Source organism: Rhincodon typus, unplaced genomic scaffold (genome assembly GCF_021869965.1).
Source record: "Rhincodon typus isolate 14 unplaced genomic scaffold, sRhiTyp1.1 hic_rhity00002074, whole genome shotgun sequence".
Taxonomy (NCBI): domain Eukaryota; kingdom Metazoa; phylum Chordata; class Chondrichthyes; order Orectolobiformes; family Rhincodontidae; genus Rhincodon; species Rhincodon typus.
In genome coordinates, this window is record NW_025967712.1 from 8,254 (window position 1) to 22,474 (window position 14,221).

The 14,221-nt window shown below is 41.7% G+C and overlaps 1 protein-coding gene across 3 annotated transcripts in view; it reads right to left on the minus strand.

Annotated features, from left to right (window-relative positions):
- morn4 (MORN repeat containing 4) overlaps positions 1–13,638 on the minus strand; it is a 16,575-nt gene extending 2,937 nt beyond the window's left edge. Inside the window, exons 1-4 of one of the 3 annotated variants that reach the window (XR_007261329.1) lie at positions 13,568–13,638; positions 10,711–10,825; positions 4,813–4,922; positions 1,944–3,400 (exon numbers count right to left, since the gene is read on the minus strand). Coding sequence is in view for 1 of the 3 variants with exons in the window: in XM_048592939.1 (XP_048448896.1) it covers positions 3,252–3,400; positions 4,813–4,922; positions 10,711–10,825; positions 13,568–13,634 (441 nt within the window). In the remaining 2 variants the exon portion in view is untranslated. Of the gene's footprint in view, positions 1–1,458; positions 3,401–4,812; positions 4,923–10,710; positions 10,826–13,567 lie in introns of those variants that run through there. The other 2 variants (XR_007261328.1, XM_048592939.1) reach the window with 2 other exon arrangements.
- Positions 13,639–14,221: the final 583 nt, after the last annotated feature.

A 14,221-nucleotide genomic window follows, 5' to 3' on the forward strand; every position in this document is an offset into this window, starting at 1 on the left:
GATTGTATTGGGATAGGATTGTATTGGGATAGGATTGTATTGGGATATGGTTTATGCAGAATTGATTGTTCTTGAAATGAGGATATATGTATTTAATTAAATAATTATGTTTTATGTGATGGTTGAAAAGGCCACTTTGCTCTTCGTTACAATGCATGTTATGGGGTAGGAGTTTGGATTTGATTTTGAGGGACAAAATCTTTCATCTTATTTTGTTAAATCTGTTTTTATTTTCAACCTAATAGCAGGATTATTTTTCTGAAAGAGGTAGCTCAAATGGGGACATTGAACATGAAGTGCTTGCTTCTTTGATGGGTTCCATGTGGGTTTTCATTTCATCCAAGATATTTCCTCTGAAAATAATATTTAAAGGACTTCACTGTAGAACTCAGTGAGGATCCAATAATCGCACGAATAAATCAGGCAGATGTGAACAAGTGGTATCACTGAGGGTGGTAGCCATGCCTAATACTGAGGGCACCGTTCTCCTTTCATCGTTTCCCTCTGGACCACCATGCAGCAACTTTCCAACATTTTGACTACTCAAAGCTCAATGAATAACGTTGACAATTTGCACGGTTTCACACAAGCTCGAATTCGTACCACTGATAAGTTTTCAAAACACAACTACAGAACATAGAGATGTACAGCATAGAAACAGGCCCTCGGTGCAACTCATCCATGCTGACCAGAAATCCTAAATAAATCTAGTCCCATTTGCCAACATTTGGCCTATATTCCTCTAAACCCTTCCAATGCATGTACCCATCCAGACGCCTTTTAAATGTTGCTATTGTACCAGCCCCCACCACTTCCTCTGGCAGCTCATTCCATTCATGCATCACCCTCAGCGTGAAAGAGATGGCCCTTAGGTCCCTTTGAAATCTTTTCCCCTCACCTTAAACCTATGCCGTCTAGTTTTGGACTCCCCCAGCCCAAGGAAAAGACCTTGTTTATTTACCCTGTCCAAGTCCCTCATGATTTTATAAGCCTCTATAAAGTCACCCCTCAGCTTCTGATGCTCCACAGATAATAGCCCCAGCCTATTCAGCCTCTCCCTATAGCTCAAACACTCCAACCCTGGCAACGTCCTTGTAAATCTTTTCCTTCCAAGTTTCACACCATCCTTCCTATAGCAGGGAGACTAGAATTGCGTGCAATATTCCAACAGTGGCCTAAGAAACGTCCTATCAGCTGCAACATGACCTCCCAACTCCTATACTCAATGCACTGAACAATAAAGGCAAGAATACTATCCTACCTCTCTGCACCTCCACTTTCAAGGAATTATGAACCTGCACCCCAAGGTCTCTGTTCAGCAATACTCCCCAGGACCTTACTATTAAATGTATAAGTCCTGCCCTGATTTGCCTTTCCAAAATGCAGCACCTCACGTTTATCTAAATTAAACTCCATCTGCCACTCCTTGGCCCATTGGCCCATCTGATCAAGATCCCGTTATGCTCAGAGATAACCTTCTTCACTGTAAACTACACCTCCAATTTTGGTGTCATCTGCAAACTTACTAACCATACCTCCTACGTTCACTCTTGTCAGAGGTTTCAGGGTGGGTTGAAGGGTGAAACAGGTTCAAAACTGACCCCTCCAGTTTAGGATTGATTAACATAAAAAAAAACCTGGGGGTGGAGGTTTAAAGGCATTGCAATCTAAGAAAGCAAGACACACATACAAAGTGTGCTCATTGAACTGAAGATGCAGTTGAAGCATTACTGAGGTGTATGAGACATCTGTCCAAGCTTTTAGGAATGCCATGGTAAAAGGACAATAGGGCACAGGATCAAGGTTGCAAAGGGCAAGCTTAATGGACAGAAGGCAGAGAAAAATGTAAATAAGCCAGTGGCAGAGGAAAACAACAGCTGGAATGGATAGTTAGGATGAATGAATGAAGCTAGAATGTGGAAGTAACAGCTGAATTCCCAAACCTTGACTCAGAATGCAGGCTTCCCATCGAGCCTGGAGTTTCCATTCTATATTTTTGACAGCTTTCTCACATCTGATGGATATTTGGAAAGGCCTGCTCTTAATGATGCCTGTTGGATAATCCAAACTCGGAATGCCAGAGAGATGCAAGCAGCAGCAACTTCAAATATGACCAGAGATGGGAAGAGTTTAAACTTTGCCTGCTGTCACAAGAAAGGCTCTATGATTCATACCGACACAGCCCACGCATAACCAAACACTGGGACATAAGATGTTGTATTGTGAAGACGGTATGGGTTGTTGCCCTTGATTAATGGGATAAGCTGATCTCCATCAGGCAATCGTGACATAATCAGTGACTCTTTCAGCCATTTGTGCCTGCACTGTCTTTCTGAAAGAGCTATCCAATCACTGCACTTCACCCTCATTTCTGCAAAGCCTCACAAATCCTTTTCCTTCGAGTATATATGCACAATTCCCAGAAAGTTAATACTAGTAGAGAATTCCAGATCTCAGCAGTTTGCTGAGAGAATAAATACCACGTCTTCTTCCGGCTCTTTTGCTAATTGTTCTCTGGTTAGTCACCCTCATTGAATTATTGAAACATACAGTAGAGATGAGGCCCTTTAGTCCATCAAGTCTGTACTGCCAGGGGAATTTTTTTTTTCCCTAATGTTTCTCAATTTTGAACAAGTCCAATGATAGAAAACTCACTGATCAGTTGAAGACTCAATGTTTGTTCGGTGGAAGGGGAGGAGTGGTCAGAAGCACCCCTGGAGCTGCAGTGTCACAGAAGGTATGTTAGTTGACAAAACCAAGCTGTCAGAGACTTCCAGGTGTTGGATTATGATCCTTTCTGCTGGAGCTGTGGTGGGTCACCATCAAGTCAGAGATATGAAGTACTCGGGGACATCTTAAGGGAAATCTTCCTTTAGTCAATTCCCAAACCCCCTGTTCCCTTGACCCATCACACTCCTGCCCCTGGCCCAGACTGCAGGTAACACACTTTGCAATCTGCATTTTGGGGGTGGGAAAGATAGTAGTGGCCAGTAGCTCAAGTCTTCCGCCTGACAGCGATATCCAGACTTCAAGAACCAGAGCTCCAGATTGGGAAGCCAGCAAATGGAATCCATTCCCAAATGTGCTGGGCTGCCCAGAATACTGTTATCCAGGCTGGGATAGAAACGAAAGCGAGACCACAGCATCATCACAATTTGGAATTCAACGGTTGTGAATGCAAACACAGTATTTCTGCATTCTCCCACGCAGACAGGATAAACCGTTAATTGATTTTAAGCACAGATAAATGGTTAGAGGGAGAGAGCCCGTGCACTTTTCGCGCTTGCTTGTGCTCTCTGGATCACAGCTTGACACTTCTCCCGTTTAGACAGCCTGTTGTTCTCAAAGATGCCCTCATTTCTTGGGTGTCCGTGCGAACCATCAGGAAACATCAACAGTCCTGAGAGGAAGGCAAAGAATGTCAATTAGACTCAGACATGCAGGCACAAGGTTTAAAAAGTAATTAAAATCCTGCAGCTTAGCATCATAGGAACAGGAAGAGGCTATTCAGCCCTCAAGTCTGTTCCACCATTCATTAACATCATAGTTGATCTGTATCCCACACTCCATATTATTTAACCCTTGATTGAACAAAAGGAACACACTATTGATTTCAGATTTAAAAGCATTAACTGGGCTAGCATCTACTCTTTTTTGCAGGAGAATTCCACACTTTATCACCCAATGCACAAAGAATTGTTTCCCAACTTCACTCCTGAATAACTCATCTGATTTTCAAGGTCATGTTTCCTTGTTTTACATTCTACCAGCAAAGAAATGAGATTGCACAGATTGGGATTGTCCTCCTTCGAGCAGAAAAGATTGAGAAGGGACATGATTGAGGCATATAAAATTATGAAGGGCACAGAAGAGGTACACAGGTAGAAACTTTTCCCCTTGGTGGAAGGATCAATGACTGGGGGGGGGGGGGGGGGGATATAGATTTAAAGTAAGGGGCAGAAGGTTTAGAGGAGATGTGAGGAAAAGCTTTTTCATCCAGAGGGTGGTGGGAATCTGGAACTCACTGTCTGTCAGGGTGGTAGAGGCAGAAACTCCTATAGCATTTAAGTATTATTTAGAAGAACACTTGCAATGCCAAGGCATACAAGGTTAGGGTCAAGTGCTAGGAAATGGGATTGAAATAGATGGCAGCTTTGACCAGCGCAGACGCAATGATGTCTAGAACTCCAAAGAACACAGGAAAGCCTTTCATTGCTTCTTGAACAAGGAACCTGCCACCCACTGGGGCACTGCCTTGTAAGATTATCAGAAAGCAAATGGAAAATATCCTAACCCCAAAAGATTATAATTGTAAGGCTGATGCAAAATCACCACACTAGTGAAGACAACTATTTAAAATACTGTAGATACTAGAAATCCGAACTAAAAGAGAAAAAATGCTGGAAATACTCAGCTAATACTCAGCAGCATCTAAGGAGAGTGAAAGAAGTAATGTTTCAGGTCAATGATAACCGTTCATCACAACTGATGGATCATTGGCCAGAAATATCAACATAGAAATTGGGAACAGGAGTAGGCCATTGGCCTTTCAAACCTGATCCACCATTTAATAGTATCTCGGTGCCATATTCCAGCATTGTCCCCATACCCCTTAATGCTGTTAAAATGTAGAAATTTCTCTCTCCTTTTTATTAACTGTGTTTCTTTTTCGAAGATATAACTTGATGTGCTATTTCCAGCATTGTTTTGTTTCCATTTGTGTTAGATGGAATTGGGTTGAATGGGGCCTCCTTTACTCAAATGTTTTTTCCAACATAGCTCAAATAGTTAATGGAGTAGGTCACTCCTTACCATATCCTTCAACACGTCCATTTTTAAATTCTCCTTCAAACTTCATCCCATCACATCGGGTGAAGACACCAACTCCTTGGAACTTCCCCTGTACGAACTCACCCTCATACCTGACATCAGAAACCAAAAATAGTGAACGTTAGAAAGGGCAGAGGTGGACAGCTGCTCCATCACTGTCCTTTCTTAAGCCATTCATTGGCAATGACATTTGTAAAGTATCTCTGTAAAGCAAAGTACCTTTGCTACAAGTTATTACAGTCCAACAGTCAGGTTGTGTTCCCTCATTCCACACCTCCCCCAGCCCATTATGTATTGTAAAGACTGTATCTTCTGATGTTTGGCCTTTGTAAAATGGTGGACTAAAATGAGAAAGAACTGTTTTGAAAACCAATAATTTATAGGGATGGCTGTATGAAAGTAAGTAATTTTATGTGTACAATGAACAGTTTCTGTAGCTGTGGGTTCCAACAATGTATAGATGAACTGCAGCCAATGGGTTTTTTAAAGCTGATTGGACTGAAAACTATTTGCAGGCAGTTCCCAGGTTACGAATGGGTTCCATTCTGGAGTTTGTTCCCAAGTCGGAAGACAATGCAGAACAGTGGAAAGCAGCCGTTTATAAATACAGGAAATGCTCATGTCAGATCTTGAACATTAAACCCATGTGTGGTATCACGTTGTAAGTACGAGTGCTTGCAAGTCAGATGTTCGTAAATTGGGAAGCCCCTGTATCAATGATAAAGGTCCTCTGCCTGCCAACAACCATGTGACTGGGTGCCAGGTAGCTGAACTGGTTACACCGAGTGTAAAACAAAAAGAAGTTTGATCAAACCAGAAGAGAAACTAATAGATCTGCAGCAGCCAAAATGCACTCGCTCGCTCTCAGTTCCCTGCAGTAATCCACCTTAAATCTGAAGAAAACCAGTTTATCTTTCCCTCAATAGATGCTCCAAGTGCTGAATTTAAAGTGGATAAGTCACAGATATCCCATAAGTGAACCGGCCACATCATGTCTTTTGCAAACCAGCAGAAGCATTCGGAAATACGAAGGTCAAGGAGAAACCTTCAGAACAGCAACACCAACCCAACAGATGTTGGGAACAAAGACTGCAAAAATGTTTTCCCAATATTTCCTCTGCCCATGTACTGTTTATCCATGTTTATGTCTTTCTGCCTGTTGATACAGGCTTAGAATTTTAATTTGTAGCATTTACTTAATTTAGTGCAGTACCTGTAATAAACAGTGATTTGCTATAAAAACTGGTCCATTTGTTATAATAATTCAGGTCAGAAAATCAGGTAGTTTGGGGATTTTGTGCAGTTCTTTTAACTTCTGTGATGACTCCAGGAATAGTGGGGCTTAATTTCCAGTGCATTACTCCAGTATGTCGTGACTGTTAAAAATTACATAAAAATTATAGCACAGAAATCAACCATTCAGCTCAACTGGTTGATCTCAGTGTTTATGATCTGTACAAAAACCTCCCCTTCCTATTTCATCTTATCCTGTCAATGTGTTTTATTTCTTTCCTGCTGTTGTACTTATCCAGCTTCTTTCTAAATTAGTCTATGCCATGCATCACATGGCATGTGTGATCTCATATATCTCAATCACATTACCAGCATTCTCTGGGTAAAGAAGTTTCTACTGAATTCACAATTGGATTTACTGTAATGGTGGAGGAGGGAGAATTAGGAGGGTAGTAATGTGGTAATGTCGCTGGCCTACTGACCCAGAACCCCAGCATGGCAGCTGGCAAAATTTAAAATGTAATTAATTAAGTCTGGAATTTGTGACGGTGAAATTAACATCAATTAAGGTTTTCTCTGCCTGATATGAATTCACCTGCTTTTTAAAAAAAATGCATCCACGGAATGCATGTCTCACTGACTGGGCCAGCATTTATCGGCCATATCTAGTTGCCCTTGAATCGAGAGCCTTGCTAAGTTGTTTGAGGGCATTTAAGAGTCAACTACATTGTCATGGGTCTGGAGTCACATGGAGGCCGGACCAGCAGTTTTCTTTCCCTCAGAGGACATTAGTGAGCCAGCTGGGTTTTTACCACATTGACAACAGTTACATAGTCATTATTAGACATTTAATTCCAGATTTTTATTCAGTTCAAATTCCACTAGCTGCCATGGTGGGATTTGAAGTGAGGTCACCACTTGAAACCAGAAAATTAGCTGGGTTTCTGGATTACTATTCCAGCGACAAAACCACTATGCCATTGTCTTCCCATGCTTACCAGATTGGGCTTTAGTTTGCTATTCAGAAGATCTTCCAACTATCACGGTCAAACAACACCACTGGTCTGGTTGTATGCTTATTGTTTTGTGGGGGTTTGTGGTGCACAAATGTGCTGCTGGATTTCCTATACAGTTTCCATGACTCAGAAATAGCTATAAGGCACTTAGGACAGAGGTAATGTCAAGTGCTATATAAAAGCAAGTCCATCTTGATGCCACTGGAAGATAACTGATGCAAAATTTGAGCCCAAATAGAGCCCAGCACACAGGATGCACTTACTGTTCAAAACTATACTATACAGTGCAGCAGCACCTACTGGCAATAGGGGGAACAACAACACAGACACAGCCAATTGTTACCTTAGCAGTTAGATGGACTACCCATTACTGATGGAGGCACGAAAGGGAATACCAACTCACTTTGAACACTACAGAGATGTTGTTATTAAAAAAAGTGCTTCCAAAAAGAATTAAGTTCAGAAGCCAACAATCCGAATTGTAACATTCACAGCACAATCAGTCCCAAGAGTTGCTAGGTGTCCACATTCTAATCTATCCAGCAACATGGGAAGGACTTAGTGCAGGATGTTCAATAGGTCACTCAGGTCAGTTTGGGGTTCATTGAAGAGGTTACAGCGAGTATGAGCGAGGGAGAGAGAGAGAGGTAGGTAGGTTGGTTAGGCAGTGTTACTTTTACCGTACAGCTAAACACCAAACATACACAGTTCGATGCAGGGATTACTCCCCAAATTGCCTGGAGAAATTCACTCACTCAGTGAAATATTTCTCCTGTATATTGAGCACAATGAAATGGTGAGGATGTGCCTCTCTAATAACAGCAGGGTCTCTTCAGTGCTTGTACCGACAGGTTCACTAGTCATTTTGATCTTACCAACAGCAAACCTTGTGATTGGAGGAGTGGTGAGCAGTTTGGGAAGTTACTGAGTGAGGCATCAGGAAGCACCCTACATCAGAAGCCAAGAACAGAGGTCTGCGTGGGTGAGAACTGGAGCCATACAGAGTTGCTGCGGCAGGACAAAAAAGTTGAGAGCTGACATTAGCTAGGATGCAGGGATTTTTGCCAGGGTGGCCTTCTGTCTGCTTTGGATAAAGGTGGGGGCTAGGGTCAGCCAGAGGAGGGAATAGGTTGAAGCAGGAGGCAGCTACAAGAGGGATATGTGGGGAGAGAAAGAAGCTGCAATGGAGAGACAGGATGGTTTTAAAACTGTGAGAGGAATACTAAACTAACTGGATCCAAGGAAGCTTTAAGATCACCAAGATAATGACTTCTTTGCACGGCAATATAGAATCTCAAGTTTAGGGCAGCTTAAATTCAAATATGTTTGGAAAAACATTTTTTTCTTACGATACTTTGGAAAAAATGTGTAACAGATCCTATTGTAATGAACACTGAATTATTAAATTTAAATCTGAAACTGAAAACGGAGATACAGTAACTGACTGACTAAAATGTTCCAGCTATGTGCAGTAGCTGTGCCCTTAACATTCTGTAGAAAGGATGCTTAGGATGATGGATTTTCATGTGTTGAAGTGCCACAGTTATTTTGAAAAAAATAACGTTTGTTAACTTAAACCTGATACCTTGGACCAATTGAAATAGTGTGGAGTTCAGAAAATTAATGATTTCCTTGTGTGTTGTAGCTTTAAATTTAATGGAGAGTTGATAAATTAATTTAATTCTGCTTGAAAGAGTCTAAATGTGTTAACACAAATGCAGAAGGTATTGTTACTACGTGATAACATCATCTATAAATGACTTAGACAGAATTTAAAAAAGCCCCAAAAACTAAAAGCTCGTCCCTGAAAATTAAGAAATAGTCCTTCAGAAAATCTCAAGAATACCTCTTGAAAGAGAAATATTAATTTTGATCTCTGGTACTGCTGGGAAGCAAACAGAACCACGTGGGTTCTAAGGGACACAGTGTGAAGTCAAAAGCAGTTGAATGGCTCTGTTTTAAAAGGTGAAGAATTTTAACAATTACTAGGCAGCTAATTGTTGGAGTTGCACCTCAGGAAAAGTCCTGAAGGCTATGGGTGTTCCATAAGGACCAGTGCTGGGACCTTTGTTATTTGGGATTTGAATGAAAATGTAGGTGGTCTGAGTAGTAAATTTGCAGATGGTACAAAGACTGGTGGAGTTGTGGACAGTGAGGAAGATTGTCAAAAGGATACAATAGGATATAGTTGGGCAAAGAAATGGCAGATGCTGTTTAATGTAGACAAGTATTAGGTGATGCATTTTGGGAGGTCAAATGCAAGAGGAAAGCATACAGTTAATGGCAAGACCCTTAAAAGGATTGATACACAGAGAGATCTTGGGATGCAAGTCCACGGGTCCCTGAAAAGGTGGCAGCTAAGTAAATAAGATGGAAAAGAAGTTGTAATGACATGTTTGCCTTCATTGGTCAGGGAATTGAGTATAAAAGTTGATAAGTTATGTTGCAGCTGTATAAAACTTCAGTTAGGCAACATTTGGAGTATTGTGTGCAGTTCTGGTCATCAAACTATAGGAAGGATTTGGAGGTATTGGAGAGGGTGCAAAAGAGACTTACCAGGACGTTGCCTGGATTGGAATGTATTAGCTATAACAAAAGGTTGGACAACTTGGATTTTTTTTTGCTACAGCATTGGACGCTGAAGGGCAACCTAATAGAAGTATATAAAATTATGAGAGGCACCGATAGAATGAATAGTCGGAGTCTTTTTTCCAGGGTCAAACTGTCAATTAATAGGGGGAACATGTTTAAGATGAGATGCAGAAAGTTTAAAGGAGATGTACAAAATAAGTTTTGTTTTAAACGCAGAGGGTGGTAGGTGAATGGAAAGCATTGCCAGGGGAGGTGGTAGAAGCAGATACAATAGCAACGTTTAAGAAAGACATAGACAGACACAAACAGGCAGGGATTAGAGGGACACAAACCATGTGGAGACAAATGGGATTAGTTTAGAAAGGCATCATGGTCAGCACAGACGTGGTGAGCCAAAAGCTTTGTTCCTGTGCTGTACTGTTCCATGTTTATGTTTATTCTCTTCATTAAGGACCTTGGATCTCTTGCTTTAATATTAAGAAAGACAAAGTTATTGTATCTGGTCAGATCATAATGTTAATTTGGTAGTCTTGTCAGGTATTGCAACAATGTTTATCCTAAACAAACACTGGCTAGCTCTAGACAGCTTCTGATGAAATAACCATAAATTACAGGGGCATAACTAAATTACAGAAATAATCCACCTTTCCAATGAGGCTCACTCATGTGCATATAAAAGATCCTATAAAGAGCTTGAAGAGCAGCAGCAGAGTTCTGCATGTAATTTATCCCACAACCAACAGTTAAAAATAGATGATCTCATCATCATCACTTTGTATTTGTGGGATCCTGATATGCTCAAATTAGCTTCCACCATTCCTACATTCCAACAACTATACTTGAAAAGGTATTTTATTTGCTGTAAATTGCTTTTGGACTTCCTGAGGTTATGAAAGGTGGTGTATAAATTCAAGCTAATTAATTTATTACTTGACATTTGCTGGCACAGCCAGGAAGCCAACTGTGTTTTCTGAGTCTTCTGCCTGGACCGTGCTGCCTAAAGGACAGGGACATGATCTATAATTGGACTCTAGCTTACCTTGAGCCGTCAGAGAAGACCAGTGTTCCACGGCCACTGAACAGGCCATTTTCAAACTGGCCCACGTAGCTGCTGCCATCTGCAAACCTCAGCTGCCCGATCCCGTGCCGGCGACCTGATAGAATAGAAGGGTCAAGGTTACAGTGTAAATGACAGTTCAGTCGACACTCGCTGGGCAATTAATGGGGTGAACAGCCGTGCCTGGATCTCACCAGCTTCAAACGTTTTGAGTGCTGACCTTAAGTGGGACAGCATTTGGTACGTACCACAATGACCTCAACAGGCTGTCCATAGCCCATCAGTAATGTGATGGAATACTCTTGTTTGGATAGGTGCAGCTGCAACAGCACTCAAGGAGGTTGACATTGACCATGCCAAAGCAGACCATTTGATTGACGTTGAATCCAACACCTTAAATATTCACTCACCAACCCTGATGTCCAATGCAGCAGTGTGTACCACATCCAAGACAGCTCTGCAGCAACTTTCCAAGGCTTCTGTACCACCTTCCCAGCCTGTGCCCTCTATCACCTAGAAGACTATGGACAAGTGAATCATGTTGAAACGTTGGCTAAGACGCACCTCAGTGCAGATTATGTCCTAATGCCAGCTGTTCAGCTTCATGCTGATACATTTGGCTGAATTACTGAAGGGTGTTCTTCATGCCTACAGCAGTTACATCCAGATATAAGAGCCTTCAGGAAAGAAGATGGGCCAAGGGAGGAAATGGCAAGCAAAGATAGTCAATGGTGGCAGCCGAACACGAGAGCCCACAAACAATGTCCCTTGCCTCTCCACAATAACCTAGTTATTGCTGGGAGACGCATTTCACCAAATGGGATCAATCACTGTGCAGGATGGGAAAAGAAGAACTTAAGCAAATATAGATCAATATTGTGCTGGTATACTTTGCATGCCACACATATCTTATTCATCCATTCATCATTCCTGTGCTTGTTGACTCGCAGTGGTGTTTGGTTAAACAATACCTTGATTTTAAACTTAACCTCAGGCTCAAAACGCTTCTAGGCCTCACCCCTATGTATGGAAAATTGTCCAATCATATAGTCTTACAAAAACAGAAATTGCTGGAAAAGCTCAGCAGGGCCTGGCAGCACCTGTGAAGAGAAATCAGAATTAACATTCCAGGTAGAGTGACCCTTCCTAAGAATGGATGGATGAATGAGGTAAATGTGGCATGCAAAGTATTTCACAAGATCTCTCCTCTCCTCCAATTCTGATTTTCATTGCTCCACTACTGAAGGCCATGCCTTCAGTTGCCTAACTCCCAAATATGGAATTCCATCCTATGTCTCACCTATCCAATGAAGATCCTCCTTAAAACCCAATTCATAGACCAAGTTCTTGGTCATAGGTTCCAGCATTAGAAGTGGTTGAATATCAAATTTTGTTTCATAATGTTCCTTTGAAGAACTCTGGAAATTTAATTATGGTGCTATATAAATGCAATTGATGTAGTAGTTGCAGTCAGAGTCATAGAGGTCTACAGCATAGAAAAAGGCTGTTTGGCCCTCTGTATCAATCAAAAGCAAGCAGCAAACTATTTTAGTCTCATTTTTCAGTACTTGACCCATAGCCTTTCATGCTTCAGCATCACAAGTTCACATCTAAATACTTCTTAAGCATTATGTTGGTTTTTCCCTCTCCCATCCTTACAGGCAGTGAGTTCCAGATTCCCACAAACCTTTGGGTGAAATTATTTTTCCTTGCATCCCCCCTTAGAATTATCCAAATTCTCCATCTCAGATAGTTTCCATCCTTTACTGATGTATTATCAAAAAGCCTATTCAACATTTGTACAGTAGATCAGTCAAAGTTGCACCATTTAGGGTATAACTATGGACATGACCTACTATACTGCAGTGGCTCAAGGTGAATTGTGTTGAAATGTCACAATGCAATGCACATTATACAAATGGAGTTACAACCCTTGTCGCATCCCTATATGTCGGTTGTAGCTCAGACACTCCGGTATGCTGAGGAAGCTTTGCACTTACACAAGATGTAAACCTGAGACACCATTTGTCCTTTCAGAAACAATTTTTGAAGAGCAGGTGAGTTCTCCCCATTGTCCTGGCCAACCCTCAAAACAACTTAACTGAAACAGGTTACCCATTTATCTATCTCACTCGAGTTTATGGGAGCTTCCTATGCAAATACTGACTGCCAAGTTTCCTACACTGCAAAAGTTGGTAGGAGATTTTGGAAAGTACTTGATTAGCTTAAGTGACAGTGTGGAGTTGCATGTTCTTCGTGTGTCTGTGTGGGTTTCCATCAGGTGCTCCGGATTCCTCCTACAGTCCAAAGATGTGCAGGTTAGGTAGATTTGAAAGGCATTACGCAAGTCTGCAACTTCAACATGGCCATACTTAATTTTCCTTATTGATTCATATAGCATGGAAATAGACCCTTCGATCCAAACAGTCCATGCCGACCAAGTTCCCAAACTAAAAAATAGTCCCAGTTGCCTGCCTTTGATCTTTTATCTCAGTCCTGTAATTTCCTCTAATCCTATCCCTGATCCCATGTCTTCTGGTCATTTGACTGGGGTTTTGTGCATTTGCCACATAAACCCTCTCCCTACAGCCAAACCCCTCAGCAGCACCCTCACAACACCCCTAATCTTTGACCGTCTTGCTATATTTTCAGAATTCACTCGCTCCTTTTAACCCCTGATGCATCTCAGATCATTTACCAATTAAAAAAGGTATTGTACACGTGTCAACATCCCTGGGACCTGAGTAACATAACAGGGAATTATCCACCGAATCTGGATAAATAGCCTCTGTCACACCTTGTAGGCTGTACGATAGCAGAGTAAGAAAAAGTGACTCACCCTCTTTCCACTCCCCGTGATACTCCTCACCACTGGAGTATGTGAAAGTTCCTTTAATCAGCGTCATGCTCCAATCTAATGGAAGGGGAAAAAGAAAGCCATTCTTGTGAGTAACCAGGTTTAAGATCCACACCCAACTCATGGTCTATTCTGCTCTCAGCATGGTCAGTAGCAGGAAAGCAACAAACTGGCCTCAACTGTCATGGTTTGAAGAGTTGAAAATTTCAAATACAAAACCAATTCCACTTCTGGTGACCATGCAGTTCTTAAAAGAAAAATCAAAATCAGCACACATTACACATCACTAGTTGCCTTTGTGAAACACATCAGGGCAGAATCCGTCGTGATGGTGTTGCTGACACATTCGGGTGGAGGAATAGTTATTTGGAGTATTTGTACAAAAAGACAGTCACGCCCATTTGGAATGGTTTTCTGATTTGATCAGTCATAGGGTCAAGTGGTTGTCCAACAGATTTCAGGACTTTTCAGCCTGTCTGGAGGACCATGAGGGCAGATGAGGTAACGGATCACGGTATTGTGGTACTGGATGCCATTCAACTGAGGGGAGCAATAAAAATGGAGTGGAAGTAGGGGATAGTGCAGCGAGAAGAATCGACACTGTTCTCTGCAGAGAAGAGCAAGACTCCAGACGGT